General features: G+C 43.9%; 1 protein-coding gene across 1 annotated transcript in view; it reads left to right on the forward strand.

Annotated features, from left to right (window-relative positions):
• Nucleotides 1-15,044, forward strand: part of LOC139757672 (putative neural-cadherin 2) — a 630,644-nt gene that overhangs the window by 375,743 nt on the left and 239,857 nt on the right. The window contains 1 exon segment of the mRNA XM_071678436.1: nucleotides 5,886-6,001. Within this exon segment, the coding sequence (XP_071534537.1) occupies nucleotides 5,886-6,001 (116 nt within the window).

The following is a 15,044-nucleotide window of genomic DNA, read 5'->3' on the forward strand; positions in this document are numbered from 1 at the left end:
ACATGAGCACTTGCAACTGGGCGGGCGTTCGCTGTCCCTAGGCACTCAAGACAAAGGAAGACGAATGATCCCCAAGCGTCAAGTTAAAAAGAAAAAGAAAATTCTGGACCTCTTTCCCTTCTCCTCCTCCTGCTTCTGGTGTGCCATCGGGGTCGAAGCCTCTTCCGCTTCGACGAGTCATCCAGGCAGCCAACCACTGACCTCAAATGACCACTTCGCATCGTGACATGAAGCAAGTTCGGCGTGAAACTCGTGAAACTGCGGTGAATTGGTGATTCGTGTCGTAAGCGGGTGATTCAATCAATGAAATGATTGAGTGCATTAAATGATTTATAAATGAGTCGGTGTTGTGGCGAATTGGTTCGTTTCAGTAACCTGATGATTCATTCAGTGAATGGGCGATCCACGAAGGGAACCTCTGAGTCCAGTGGACTGGTGATGGATGTAGAGAACTGGTGACCCATAGTGTGAAGTGGTGGTTTATATAGCCAATTGGTGATTGATATAGAGAACTGGTGATCCATAGTGTGAAGTGGTGGTTTATATAGTCAATTGGTGATTCGTAGAGTGAATTCCTTAAAAGCAAACTAGTGATTCACACTGAGTTGGTGATTCGTCGTTTGAATTGGTGAGCAACACAGAGTGATTCACATAGCGGCGATTTCTACGGTGTATCAGTGATTCTGGCGATTCTTGTAGTGAGTTTAGGATCCTGAAATGGGAGTGTTGATTAGACCGGTGAACTGGTAAATATTACAGTGAATTAGGGATTGTTACAGTGTGCCGGTGACTCATGCAGAGAATTAGTATTTCACACATTGTCTCAAACGAACTTGTCTCAAACGAACTTCCAGGCTATGTACAGATATTGGATGTGTGATAGGTTGTATTTCTTCGTTCAAGATAATGGAATCTTTATCATTGATAACAAAGGGAGAAATAAAGATGATAGTGTATTTCTTCGTTAAAGATAATGGAATCTTTATCATTGATAACGAAGGGAGAAATAAAAATGATAGGTTGTGCTTCTTCGTTCAAGATAACTGAATCTTTATCTTCATTATTGATAACGAAGGGAGAAATAAAGATGATAGATTGTGTCTCTTCGTTCATTGACAATGCTGGATGGGGTTGTCTTAGGTTGCCATTTAATATAACCTGCGTTGGTTGTTAACATTTTTTTTTTCGGTTTTGATGACTGACTCGTTTACAAGAATATATCTGTCGTTTACAGAAATATATCTGCATGGATTTAGTATCTCGTTTACAGAATTATATCTGCATGGATTTAGTAATATAAAAACTTGTTCATGGATAACTATCAAATGTTAATGTTTGGACTTCCTTTTGACACACACACACACACACACACACACACATTATATATATGTATACTGTCCTGTTGCATGAATGTCAAATTGCCTGAACATTTCCAGGAATCATTTCCACATGCAGCAGAAATACCTCTCTTTCGTAAAAAAAAAAAATTCCCATGAAAACAACGGGGTTAACTTGACACAGAACATGGACACATTTCTACACTGAGCGATGGTTTCGATATATGATTCCTTTTTCACCTCAGCACGAAGTCTTGTTTACCCGAGTTGGTTACATGTGATCATTTATCCATCAAGAGAAGATAATGGCTTCAAGGCTCGTGGATCTTGTTTCACATGTCTGCCAGTGAGATGTTAGTGAAGAGAAACTTGTGATATGCATGAAGCTCTAATTGCTTGTTTGTTTAGAATGCATTTTCTGGTAATTTTTTTTTTTCCGGAGGCCAGTCCGAGGCAGGCACAACTGGGAGGTGGGTTACGTTCAGGTAGCAGGCATTGGATGAATTAACTTGACGAGAGAGAAGGAGCAGTGATATTAGAGAGCAGTAACACATTGGGTCTCTAACTCACGGGAGTGGTATGGCAGTGACTCATTAAGGGAGGGAGTGTATCATGGGAGTAGAACACAGGAATCGTGACGTAAGTAGTTCGTAATACATGAGCAGACTCAAAATTTTTGGACCCCCAGATGTGTACAAATAGGTGTTTGCATGTTAGCAGTGACGCTTGAGAACTGACAGAAGAAGAGGGATCACACAGTCGACATGAAAGCAGTGACACGAGCGAGCAGTGACGCAAGAGAGACGAGACACAAAAGAGCAGTGATTCATTGACTTAAATGTCCGGTGTGTACACAGGGGGACCTTGTGGAACCTCCGTAACACAATGTAAAAGATGTGGGACTCGGTAATTCGTCTGTGACAGATGGCGTTTATGCATAATGTATTAAGATCCATAAATTCTGCGTGGAAAGGAACGCTTAAGAAGGGACGGACCTCCAACCATGAGAAGGGGAGGAGGTCTTCCTACGAAGCAAGGAAGTGTTGAAATGTGTGCTGGTGAGGGGATAAACTAAGCTTAAGGCCCCGTCTTCGATGATGCAGTGCAGTGCTTGAGGACAGCAGAGATTAACAAGAGACACCCGTGAACAAGGAGCAGAAACAGCGACCATGAACGATGAAAATGAACTTTGATCACTAACAGTGAAAATGTGACCCGGCAGGGAAAGGGGTGAAAAGACAGGTGTCGTGATTTAAGCACCGTGGAAGGGGGACGAAGGCTCGTGTGTTTGCCATAGTCATAAGTTTCTTCATATTGCTTTTTGCTGTACCCCTGTTTTCTTTAATCTTGGGCCAATGCCGTTCCCTTAGATCGTCGTAGGCAAAAGGGGGGAAAGGGTGAGGGGGCAGAATCAAGGGGCTGGAAATCCTCTCCTCTTGTGTTAACTTTCCGAAAGAATGATCAGAGGAGCCCTTATGAAGAACTGCCCTTGTTTAGACAACGATCGAGGCTTGTATTACATTCCATTGTAAATGATAATCGAGATATGTATGTTGTTCAAACAAGGAAGGAATAATGGACGACATAGTCAATATCAGTACAGTTTAGGAATGGGTTTGAGTTTAGTGTACGCACCTTTCAGGCATACGAGATCATAATCACACGATTGATTGGAAGAGCAAATATTGTATAAAGATGCGTGGACTCAATATGGAACCCTGTTTGATCAGGAGACATACGTAACACTATGAATCATAATGAGGAAGTGTATGCTTAGGATGAAGTGTAGTTATAATGCTTTGATAATGTAACAAACTATAAAACCAGTCATCTCCCACACTGACCCACACTGGCCACTGTGTTTCTCATGTGCCAGTAGGTAGGTTTTATCCTCAGGTAGAGATTAGTTAAGCAAGGGTGCCCGTCGTGTTCTTTGGCCTGAAAATTGACGAAAGCTTGGTAAGAGACTCTTTCATTTATGTCTATGAGTTATGAAGGTACCTGCGACAGGACGTGGCAACGAATGGAACCATTGGAGTTGCGATGAATCATAGGGTGGATGAGGGGACGAAGGTTCGGGGAGCGTTGAGGAATGTGTGCGTAAAGAAAGTTTACTATTGGCGAGGGTATGTTTGAAGGTATAGTTGTACCGACGGTGTTTTACGGATGTGAGGCATGGGCGAAAGATAAGGATGTACGGAAGAGGGTGAGTGTGTTGGAAATGAAATGTCTAGGTGTAAGGAGGGTTCATCGAGTGAGAAAGGATATGATAAGATGAATATGCGGCAGTAAGAAAAGACTGGACGAGAGAGCTGATGAGGGTGTGCTGCAGTAGTTTGGATATATGAACAAAATGAGTGAGGAGTGGTTGACAAAGAAGATATCCGTGTCAGAAGAGGGAGCAAAATGAAGAGGGAGACCGAACTGGAGATGGAAGGATGGAGTGAATAAGGTTTTGAGTACCCGGGGCCAGAAAATGTAGGAGGGTGAAAGGCATGCACGGTGTAGAGCTTTATTGAAGCGGTGCGGTATACAGGGGGCGACGTGCTGTCACTGGACTGATCCAGGGCATACGAAACATCCGATAGAAACCACTGAAAGGTCTATAGGGTCTGGTTGTGGATAGGGGGCTGTAGTTTCAGTACATTACACATGACAGCAAGAGAAAAGATGTGAGCGAGTGAGGCCTTTCTTCGTCTGTTTCCGGCGTTGACGCGGGAAACGGCGAGCGAGTCTGAAGGAAAGACAGAATATGTGTGTGTGTGTGTGTGTGTGTGTGTGTGTGTGTGTGTGTGTGTGTGTGTGTGCACAGAGTCCTTGACATTCATGAATAAAACAAGTCCTCCTCACCCACATCTTGGTGGTGTACGAGACGAGATTCATGATTCTGTGGCAATGAACTGTATTCTGCCACACGCCCGTGAGTGTGTGCATAGTAACTGTGGCGTCTCCAAAGTGTGGAGTTAATCATAGCGACGTCTGGGCGCCTCAGGTAAAACGCGGAGAGAGAGAGAGGAACACAGAATTCCTCAGGTGCTGGAAATATAGCACCAACATAAATCCACTATTTGGATTAAGTTTCGGAGCTTTTATAAGCCGTGTGTCTGGCCGGTGGAGGAATTACATTTCCTTCTTGTTCAGTTACCCTGAGGTCTTGCTCTCCTCACGTTTTTTCTCTGGTTCTCGCTAAGTTATTACTGTATTTTTTTTTTGTGTGGTTGTGTTTACCTCTATTAATCGACGTAAATTTCTCCTCTTCTTTGTTTTGTCTTTTTATGTTTGGTTGATTCTTTTGTTGTGGATAGTGTTGCTGTTTTTGCTTTCTCGGTTTAATGTTTGTGCGTGAGAGTTCATACATCATTGTTCTTATTTGCTGTAATTTTCCGTAATTATCTTTATTATAAGTTTGTTTCATTTTACCATCTTCTGTTTCTTCAACACTACCTTCTCCTTTTCTCTTCCTTCTCTTCTTTCTCTTCTTCCTCCTCCATTCCTTCCTTACTACCTTCTCCTTCTTTTCTCTTCCTTCTTCTCTTTCTCTTCTTCTTCTTCCTCCTCCATTCCTTCCTTCCTTCTTGAATATAACGATATCTTCCTTGGTCTTCTGTCTTACGCTAACATCAGCTTCCATCTCTCTAATCCTCCATTCTCATCTTTCTCTCCCGAGAGACGCGTGTGTGTGTGTGTGTGTGTGTGTATGTGTGTGTGTGTGTGTGTGTGTGTGTATTCAACCTGTTTTTTATGGACTAAAAGATCTCAAGATTTTTCTATGTAAACCTCATATTTCTTCTTATCTGCTTTATCTCTTGCTGGGAAGGTTAAATTTTGGTGTATAGGATGAGCAGCGAGACAATGTGTGTGTGTCTCCACTGTGTGTAAACCAGCCTGGCTCTCACTGTGATGTGAGAGCCATTGCCTGGCTACTCCTGCGTCCGCATGCGAATGGTATTTGCATCCTCCCGCAGGCGGCAAGTCATGTCCCCCTAGTAACGCTCACACCCGCAGGTGGTAAGCCTCTTTTCTTGCGGTCACACATCAGTGCCGCAGGCGGTAAGTCTCAACTTGCGGTAACACTTCGACCTGCAGATGGTAAGTCTCTTTTCCTTGCTGTAGCGCATGAATGCCGCAGGCGGTAAGTCTCCACTTGCGGTAACACTTCGACCTGCAGATGGTAAGTCTCTTTTTCTTGCGGTAACACTTCGACCTGCAGATGGTAAGTCTCTTTTTCTTGCGGTAACACTTCGACCTGCAGATGGTAAGTCTCTTTTCCTTGCTGTAGCACATGAATGCCGCAGGCGGTAAGTCTCCACTTGCGGCAACACTTGCACCAGATCTTGTTCCGCTGGCTGTATAACCGCAGCTACTAGCTCTAAGCTCGACCTCCCGCCTCATCCCGTATGCAACGATTTTTTGACAAAAGCATTTTGGTAATATACTCGTGTTCCCTCACGCACGCTGTAGATCAGCGCCCTCTTGCGACAGAATGCCATGTTGTCTCGCGGCAGATTTTTGACCTGCGGTAACCCTTCCCTCTCTCCTTCTTCGCAGGGGAGGAGGTGCGCTACACCATCACGGGAGGCAACAAGGAAGGGCTCTTTACCATCGACGACTTGACTGGCGTCATCACCGTGGCAGCCACACTCGACTACGAGATCCATGACAAGGTAAGGTGTTGAAGGAGGTGGTGTGAGGGGGACCGTCTGTAGTGAGGGTACGAATGGAAGGGTGGTGATTAATGGTCTGCCATTAGGCTATGTGTTGGAGAAGGTCTAGGGTTGGAGATGGTGGTGTGTTGGAGATGGTGGTGGATTTGCTCGTAGTTAAGGCAAGGTCCAGTGTTGGAGATGGTGGATTTACTCGTTATGACAAGGTTCAGAGTTGGAGATGGTGGATTTACTCGTTGTTATGACAAGGTCCAGTGTTGGAGGTGGTGGATTTGCTAGTAGTTATGACAAGGTTCAGAGTTGGGGATGGTAGATTTATTCGTAGTTATTACCAGGTTCAGTGTTGGAGATGTTGGATTTACTCGTAGTTATTACCGAGGTTCAGTGTTGGAGATGGTGGATTTGCTCGTAGTTATGACAAAGTTCAGAGTTGGTGATGGTAGATTTATTCGTAGTTATTACCAGGTTCAGTGTTGGAGATGTTGGATTTACTCGTAGTTATTACCGAGGTTCAGTGTTGGAGATGGTGGATTTTCTCGTAGTTATGACAAGGTTCGATGTTGAGGATGACGAGGTCCAATGTAGGAGAAGGTCTAGTGTTGGAGATGGTGGATTTACTCGTCGCTTCGACTTCGTCCGATGTTGGAGATGACAAAGTCCAGTGTTGGAGATCATGGATTTGCAGGTAGTTAATGACAAGGGTCGATGTTGGAGGGAGGGAGTTGGACGATTAGCCCAAGACGGGATCCATTGGTGATGATTGTGATTCTCGCCAGGGTCCAGTCAGTGATTAGGTCCGATTGGTTGAATAATGGGGCCAGGCAGGCAAGGCAGGCTTGTGGTAGTGTGTGACATAGTAATGTATGATGGGGACGGTGTTCAATTTGGCCGGGTGAGCCATGCCCTGGTCCAGTGGGTGTTGTGGCGTTTACGATGGCTTGGGAGTTAAGAGGCACATAGTGGCAGCATGCTGTGGAATAAACCCCCCATCATTATCACGAATGGGTAATTTCACATCCAAGTATAGATTGATGACAGTAAAATGCTCTCAGCTCCATTTGCTGTCTGACTACAAGTTAAAGTACGAGTAATGGTGTGGTCATGCTTTCTCAGGCGCTGGGTTTTTCTCTACGTCAGAATAAGAAGAGAATCTAATTCTTCGTCTTCGTCTAAAATATCTGAGTTATCCCCTGTGATTGAGTCATAGTATAGCCTCGAAATGGACTATATAATCTATATGTTCTTGGAGATATAGATGATACAGGGAATATATGGATGATTTAGGGAAGCCTCAGTTTGATAAAATCTTCCATAATCCCTGTGTTTTATGTTTAAAGTTTATTTACTTGTTCAGAAGGAAACGAATTAAAGATATTCGATTCTTTTTCTGGTGTGAATCTATTCGTGTTGTGACATCTTATTGGCCATGCTGTCTCATCCAGCTCTTGTTACTGTAAACACAACTGTAACTCATCCTAGCATCTGACTTTTATCACCTCAACCCTTAGTCTCTGGTCCGGAGATCGAATGATGAGGAATTGACTGACGTTTGTGAGACTAACTTCGAGGTTGAACTCATCATGGCGAACTGGCACTGAAGCAGTTCATCCCTCTTCCCCTCACTCTGAGCTGACCTTCAGCATCCCATACCACAGAGACCTGTCGCACCTCATCCCTCTCCACCTTAGAGCAGCTTAGACCCACTCACTACACATGACTCTGTTCTACCCTTCTTCACCGTACACGCTTCGTTCATCTTTTCTCAGACTCACTATGTCCCATACCTCCCACACAACACTACACTGAACCTGCATGTTCCATATCTCCCACAGCGCCCCACACACACACACACACACACACCGCACTCTTCCAGCCTTCTACAAACTATGCATCCGACTCTGTGCCATTATAGACGGCCCTTAGAATCCAACACGTCTCACCTCACAAGATTCCAACCCTCCACACCCACCTTATACAACCTAGATATCCCACACCCTACACCAGTCTGACCCACTACACTACACACGCGTCCATTACAATAACACTCTTCCACACCCCTTACAGCACACATGCGGTTGAAAGCCAACCACTTAGTTCCCCCTCACCTCTCAACAAGTAATACTACATTTCCTAACACCACTCACGCCATACCAACCAAACCCCTCCATATACTACACCCTTGGTCGCAGTTCGACTCTCCATCCCTCCAAGTGACGCCACATCACTCCTAACCCTCCAAAACCCAAGTCCTCCCTCTCTCTCTCTCTCTCTCCAAACGGACCTGAAACTCCCAAATCCTGCATCCCTCACCCACCCCAATTTTCCACATGTTAAGCATTCTCTTTCCTTTCACCTGTAGTTGGCGGAAGGCAGGGCGAGAGCCTCCCTCACATTCTCCCGTTCCATGAAATATAGCAGTTGATAATAGCAATAAATATATTACAGCATAACCATACCATAGGTCAGCTGACCTTATATGTTGCTTGTTCTTCCTGTGTGCTTGCACTCGACCTTACCCTCCACACTCGACCTTCTCCTCCATACTCGACCTTGCCCTCCACACTCGACGTTACCACCCACCCCTGACCTTACCCTCCACACTCGACCTTACCCTCCACGCCTGACCTTACCTTCCACACTCGACCTCACCTTCCACACTCGACCTCATCTTCCACAAGGAGCCTTATACTCAACACTTAACCTTACCCTCCACACATGACCTTACCCTCCACACTCGACCTCACCATCCACACCCGACCTTACCCTCCACACTCGACATTATCTTCCAGATTCGATCTCACCCTCCAGGACTCTACTTTACCTTTCACACTCGACCTTACATTCCACACCTGACCTTACCCTCCACACTCGGCCTTACTTTCCACACACAACCTTACCTTCCACACTCGACCTTATCCTTCACGCTCAACTTTCCCTCCTACACTCCTACCCTCACCTTCACCATCCAACACCCAGAAAACAAGCAGACCCCGCCATCGTACACATCTCACCTCACGAATAATGTAGGGAATAGCAGTGTTAAAGGAGACTAAAACACCCTGCTGATAGAGACAGGTCGGAAGATCAATGTTACAGGTTGCTCACTTTAAGTAACTTTAAAAAAATAGTTTTAAAGTATTCCTTACGCGATAGTTTGACTCCACTTGCTAAAGAAGTTCGGCAGTGGTAAGAAAAGTTATCCACTAGGGTTGATACCATTATTAGTCCCTAGGGCTAAATTCAGTGACTTCCGAAGTGAGGGAAAATTTAATGTGGTAACAAATGAAGTCTTTGGATCTCTCTCTCTCTCTCTCTCTCTCTCTCTCTCTCTCTCTCTCTCTCTCTCTCTCTCTCTCTCTCTCTCTCTCTCTCTCTCTCACACACACACACACACACACTCGTAGCTGTCGGGTGGGTACAATAAGAACTCCTTGGGACAGTAATTTAGGACTCGCAAGACGTTGATTGAGCAAAACCAGCAATAAACATTTTAACAAGAGAGTGGTAGCACAAGTGGCTACAAGAGTACGAAGAAAGATATGCCGCAGAAATGAGATGGAAGTGAAGTGAACGGGAAAAAATAGATAAGCAAAATAATGATTACACCGTTATTTTTTATCTTTTTAGTTAAAACTACAAAACAGGAAAGAAGTACTGCCAGTCATTTCGCAAAGACATTGAGAGGATAAAGCCAAAAATTCAGATATGAACAAAAATCGGTCAGTCATCAACGATTTGAAAAAAAATAAGGTGTAAAATCGACAGAAGGAGAAACGAAATTTACTTCAGAATCATGACTGAATGAATGAATGAAGAGGTTCACACCATCTTCAGTTACCGTTCCTGATTGATTGCAAGATATGACCTGAAGGAAGTGTCATTAACATGATGATGACTCCGCCATTGCTGAAAAGAACCATAAGATTATTTATCTACAGGAAGCAATAAATGAGAGATTTAGTTATCTACAGGAAGCAATAAATGAGAGATGATTTAGTTATCTACAGGAAGCAATAAATGAGATATGATTTAGTTATCTACAGGAAGCAATAAATGAGAGATGATTTAGTGAAATGAAGATGAAGAAGATGATTGCACGACCATTAGCGTGTTACAAGATGGTCAGACAGCAGCACATAAAAGGCCGAGCTTGGAAACAGGCTAATGTAAACAAACGGTGGATGAACCCGAATGCAAAACAAGTAACAGAAAGAAACGGGGAAACAACGAAGATCAAACGATTCAACGAAGATAGCACGGCCCGCGTTACCCGTACGGAGCAAGGACAGAAGCCCTTCATAGACACATGATCAAATCAGTAAAAGAATAAATGCAACGGTCATATAATGACTGAATTAGCGAGACTCATGAGCTGTCATGACCATAAAGTCAGCACGTCAACAAGAAGTGTTTGAAATACAATTGATGATCTAAGACTAGAGTTTCATACTGATGGACAACGTCCTTAATGACAAGAAAATTTGAGACTCCCCCCCCCCCCAAGAAAAAGAGAAAATGGATAAAAAGATAGAAAATGTGTGACCTGGTGGCATGGAAAATATTATGCATTCTGCCGATATATTAGTAGATCATGCAACATGTGGCACGAAGTATATTGACGGACGCCACGGAGAGATGAGGTACGTAGGATGTGTTACGGTTATACAACGGAGATGCGTAGGCTGAGGTGTGGGTATACAACGGAGATGCGTAGGCTGTGGTGTGGGTATACAACGGAGATGCGTAGGCTGAGGTTTGGGTTTACAACGGAGATGCGTAGGCTGTGGGATGGGAATACAATGGAGATGCGTAGGATGTGTTACGGTTATACAACGGAGATGCGTAGGCTGAGGTGTGGGTTTACAACGGAGATGCGTAAGCTGTGGTATGGGTATACAACGGAGATGCGTAGGCTGAGGTTTGGATTTACAACGGAGATGCGTAGGCTGTGGGATGGGAATACAATGGAGATGCGTAGGATGTGTTACGGTTATACAACGGAGATGCGTAGGCTGAGGTGTGGGTTTACAACGGAGATGCGTAGGCTGTGGTATGGGTGTTCAACGGAGATGCGTAGGCTGAGGTGTGGGTATACAACGGACATGCGTAGGCTGTGGTACGGGTATAAAACGACTGATCCGTCGTCAATTGAAGTGACTCTGGGTTCGTTGGGATGTGCGAGACGTGCCCGCCGAAGAAGAAGAATGAGCAAAACGAAGGGAATAAACACAGACGAAAATGAAGTCGAGGAGACTGATGGTGTGTTCGATATGACAAGAGATCGAAAACGTGATCGAAGGAGGGAAACGAAGATAACCAAGAAACGACCGTTGACCAATTCGAGGAAGGGATCTCTGGAAATGTTTGAAGGAAAGGAAAAAAAAATTGTGTAAATGAAGGGAAAAGGAGTATAGATGGAAGAACAGAGAGGGCTTACAGATAAAACGAGGAGGAAGAAAGTTCACTGTGGAATTCTGGAAGTGAAATAGGAAGATGAATTCCTATTGCATGTGAATTAGATGCAAATTCGGAGGTAAATGTGGAGAGAAACGTTCTGTAACTCTGCAGGATAATGCTTCAGCTGGGATGTTTTGATGTCGCATTGTTTAGTAACCAGCATTCCATATGGTCTGCTATGACAAATATACTTAAGAAATAAAAAGGAGAGAAATCTCGCATTACATAGACGTAACCTAATCGTTAATGGGAGAGAGAAGCGAGTACAGAAACATATTACATAATCAGACGTATCATAACTTAAGTTGGGAGAAAGGTGTCACTTTGCGCATCAGAGAAGGAAAATGGAGTGAGATAGAGGAACTGGAAGATCCTGAAACCTTAGTCAGAGGAGCAGTGTCAACAGAGATGAATAGAAATGGGAACCAGATGAACCAGACGAGAAAATGAATCGCAGAAATCTTGGCATACCGTAACAGTACGTGGAGAAGAACGTTGAACACTGGAGGAAGCAGTGCCTGAAGTCAGAGCTAGCAACAGAAGAGCATTGAGTAGTGGATCAGATACTGCCTCAAATCAGAGCTAGCAACAGAAGAGCATTGAGTAGTGGAGCAGATACTGCCTCAAATCAGAGCTAGCAACAGAAGAGCATTGAGTAGTGGAGCAGATACTGCCTCAAATCAGAGCTAGCAACAGATGGAGAAGAACTTTGAATAGCGTGGCAAACCCTGCTTCAAATACTAGCTAAAATCAGATGGAGAAGAACGTTGAATAGTGGAGCAAACTCTGCCTCAAATAAGAGCTAAAAAACAGATGGAGAAGAACGTCTAATAGTGGAAAAATGCTGCCTCAAATGAGGATGAACAACAGATAAAGAAGAACGCTGAAGAGTGGAGTAAACACTGCCTTAACTCACAGCTATTGATTGCCAGCATAAATCCTACGCCAAACATTGGAGCGCAAATTTGCCCTTGACCAAATTCCTTACTGGCTTGGGTATAATAACCATAGTATTTCATCAGATCATCGGAAACCTTTTTCTGTAGAGAAGACCAACTGGTTCGAATACCAGCAAGCATGTGTAAGGAGCATCCGAATGGATACACAGCTCCACGAATATATGAAATGACAACACGGAAAGTATTTACGAATGTTAAAGCAAAGTATTTGGGACTCTGGACACATCGGCAGATGAACCATTTTAGGTGTTTTATGTATATAACCTTTCAAAGCCTAGTCACTAATTGAGAATTCGATAGGTGACTATTATTTTTGTATTTATAATAGCCCCAGGATCAATATCTTTCAAACAGTCGTAGTGTTACCTAGGACCCTCATAAAGGCTCCTACAGTCCAAGGCTGCACTCCTAAGAGTAGCAGGGAAGCGTGGACACTCTTGGAGTTAGAAGGTCCTTGACGAGACTGCCCTCCATATGATACAGCCTCGTCAAAGATGACTTACCACTCTCGGTGTAACCTCGTCCTGGTAAAGTCTACTAACACCGCTATTTGGATATGGACTCCTTTGGTGTAGCGGTTAGCGTTCTTGACCGTGACACATTCACAGGCCGTCCAGGGTCGAGCTCATAGGTTCAAATCGTGGTTACGGCAGTCGGTCCATGGTCATCCCAGCTGTTCATCCACCCCGTAGGGGTCGGTCGATAAAATTGGTATCTGGCGTTAATGGTATGGCCTTGATTTGGGCCTCAGGTGCCCGTGCCGTCTCGGGTAACATAAAACAATAATATAGCTAAAACATACAGCTTCTTGAGATGTAATTCGAGATGGAACCTCCCTTACAAGCAAGATGGACACCAAAACAAGCAAGCATGGCACTGGATATATCTATAGCAAGCTACGAGGTAGTTATAATGAAGAATAAACAACCCAAAATTGAGGTAGAGGAATTTAGTAGAGTAATAACTAAAGCAGGTTAGATTTAAGGGAATGAGAGAGAGAGAGAAAAAAAATGAAAACATGGATCGAACAAAATTTCTGGAGACTTCCAGTTTCCAGTTCATAGAGTGGAATAAGCGAGGAGCAGATTATGGGTTTAGACTTGGATATAAATCGATGACAAGTGGCTCAGTGGACAAAAAAAGAGAGCAATTCAAGAGAGCAGTGGAGATGTGTGAGAGGTACAAGCTAGTGTATGTCATATACCAACAAAGGCCAACAGATCCAACTACATGGATAAGTGGCTGTGTTTTTAGAGACTGGGTTATATAATACTAACATAGATAATGGCGTTCCAGAAGCTACCGGGAGAAAACATGGGAAGGCCTATCTGTGGGGCCTGGTTGTGGATAGAGGGCGTAACATTACATACGACACGTAGAGAATGGATGTGAGTGGATGAGGCCTAATATCATCGTGTGTTCCTGGTACTAACTCGCTAACACAGTAAATGGCGAACAAGTATGAGAAGAAGGGAAGAAAGAAGCTACAATGTTTGGTGTGGGATAGGAAGTAATTCGTGGTATGTCAGAGGAGGACGCCAGGGAAGTAAATGACAAGACCTGCCGCACTTGACAAGATGAACTGGGATGAGATAAATGAATTGCAAGCGAAAACGAATGGGGGATGGCAGCCTTAAAGAAAACGAGATAAACCTCGATACTAACAACATTTCATGGAAGAAGAGATGAAACAGTCGAGGGTTCAGTTCCATATATTCATACTTACCCCAACACCAGTATCTGGGATCACCCAGGACCTTACTGAAGACTCCGGCATTCCAACGCTGCGCTACTTCCTGTAGCAGGGAAATGTAGATTCCTTTAGAGGAAGAAGTTCTATGACTACTCTCAGTAATGTAGCCCAGCTAAAGATAATTTTTCACTCGTGGTGTAACCTCGAGCAGGCGGAGCCCGGTAGTAGACACTATTAAAAGGAATGTGTGACGGAATGAGAAAAGGATACGTAAAGATGGCACACTGACAATATATGATCAGGAGAAGGGAAGAGACGAGGGTGAAGAGTGGCAACAACTATGGACGTAACGGAGGAAGATGATGGAAAATATATACGAATTGCTGATAAAAAGAATTACGGAATACCGATGAATAGAACAAGGAGCAGATGCAACGAAAATAACCAAAGAAAAGACTCCGGACGTATTATTTTCTCGTATGTGAAGAAGGCAAAGAGCGAAAGAAAATAAAAATATAGCCATTCAGAGTTGGAGAAAAAGCCAAAGAAAAAAATATGAAAAAGAATACAATTCCCGGAAGGACACGTTCATTACTGACGGACCAACAGAAGTCGGCTTCCACTACGAGAAATACGAAGATGCATCGAAGATGAGTTATTTACTCAGTCTCGCAAGAATTGAATAAAAGATGCCGGAAGAAAATGAAGAAGGCATATCTGTAGGAAAAGACTTGGGAGGGAAAACTCAAGCTCCAGGACAAGACTAGAGTACCAGCTAGAGAGTCAATAGCACAGACAGTGTTATTAATGAAGGATGCACACAACAGGTGACACAGCCCAACTACACAAAATGGCCTATGTGTTACCAAGACACAAAAGGCAGGATGTAACGTATTGCCAAAACCAGTGTAAACATACTGGAATTCTCACGTAA

This window comes from Panulirus ornatus, chromosome 27 (assembly GCF_036320965.1).
Source record: "Panulirus ornatus isolate Po-2019 chromosome 27, ASM3632096v1, whole genome shotgun sequence".
In the NCBI taxonomy this organism is placed as follows: Eukaryota; Metazoa; Arthropoda; class Malacostraca; order Decapoda; family Palinuridae; genus Panulirus; species Panulirus ornatus.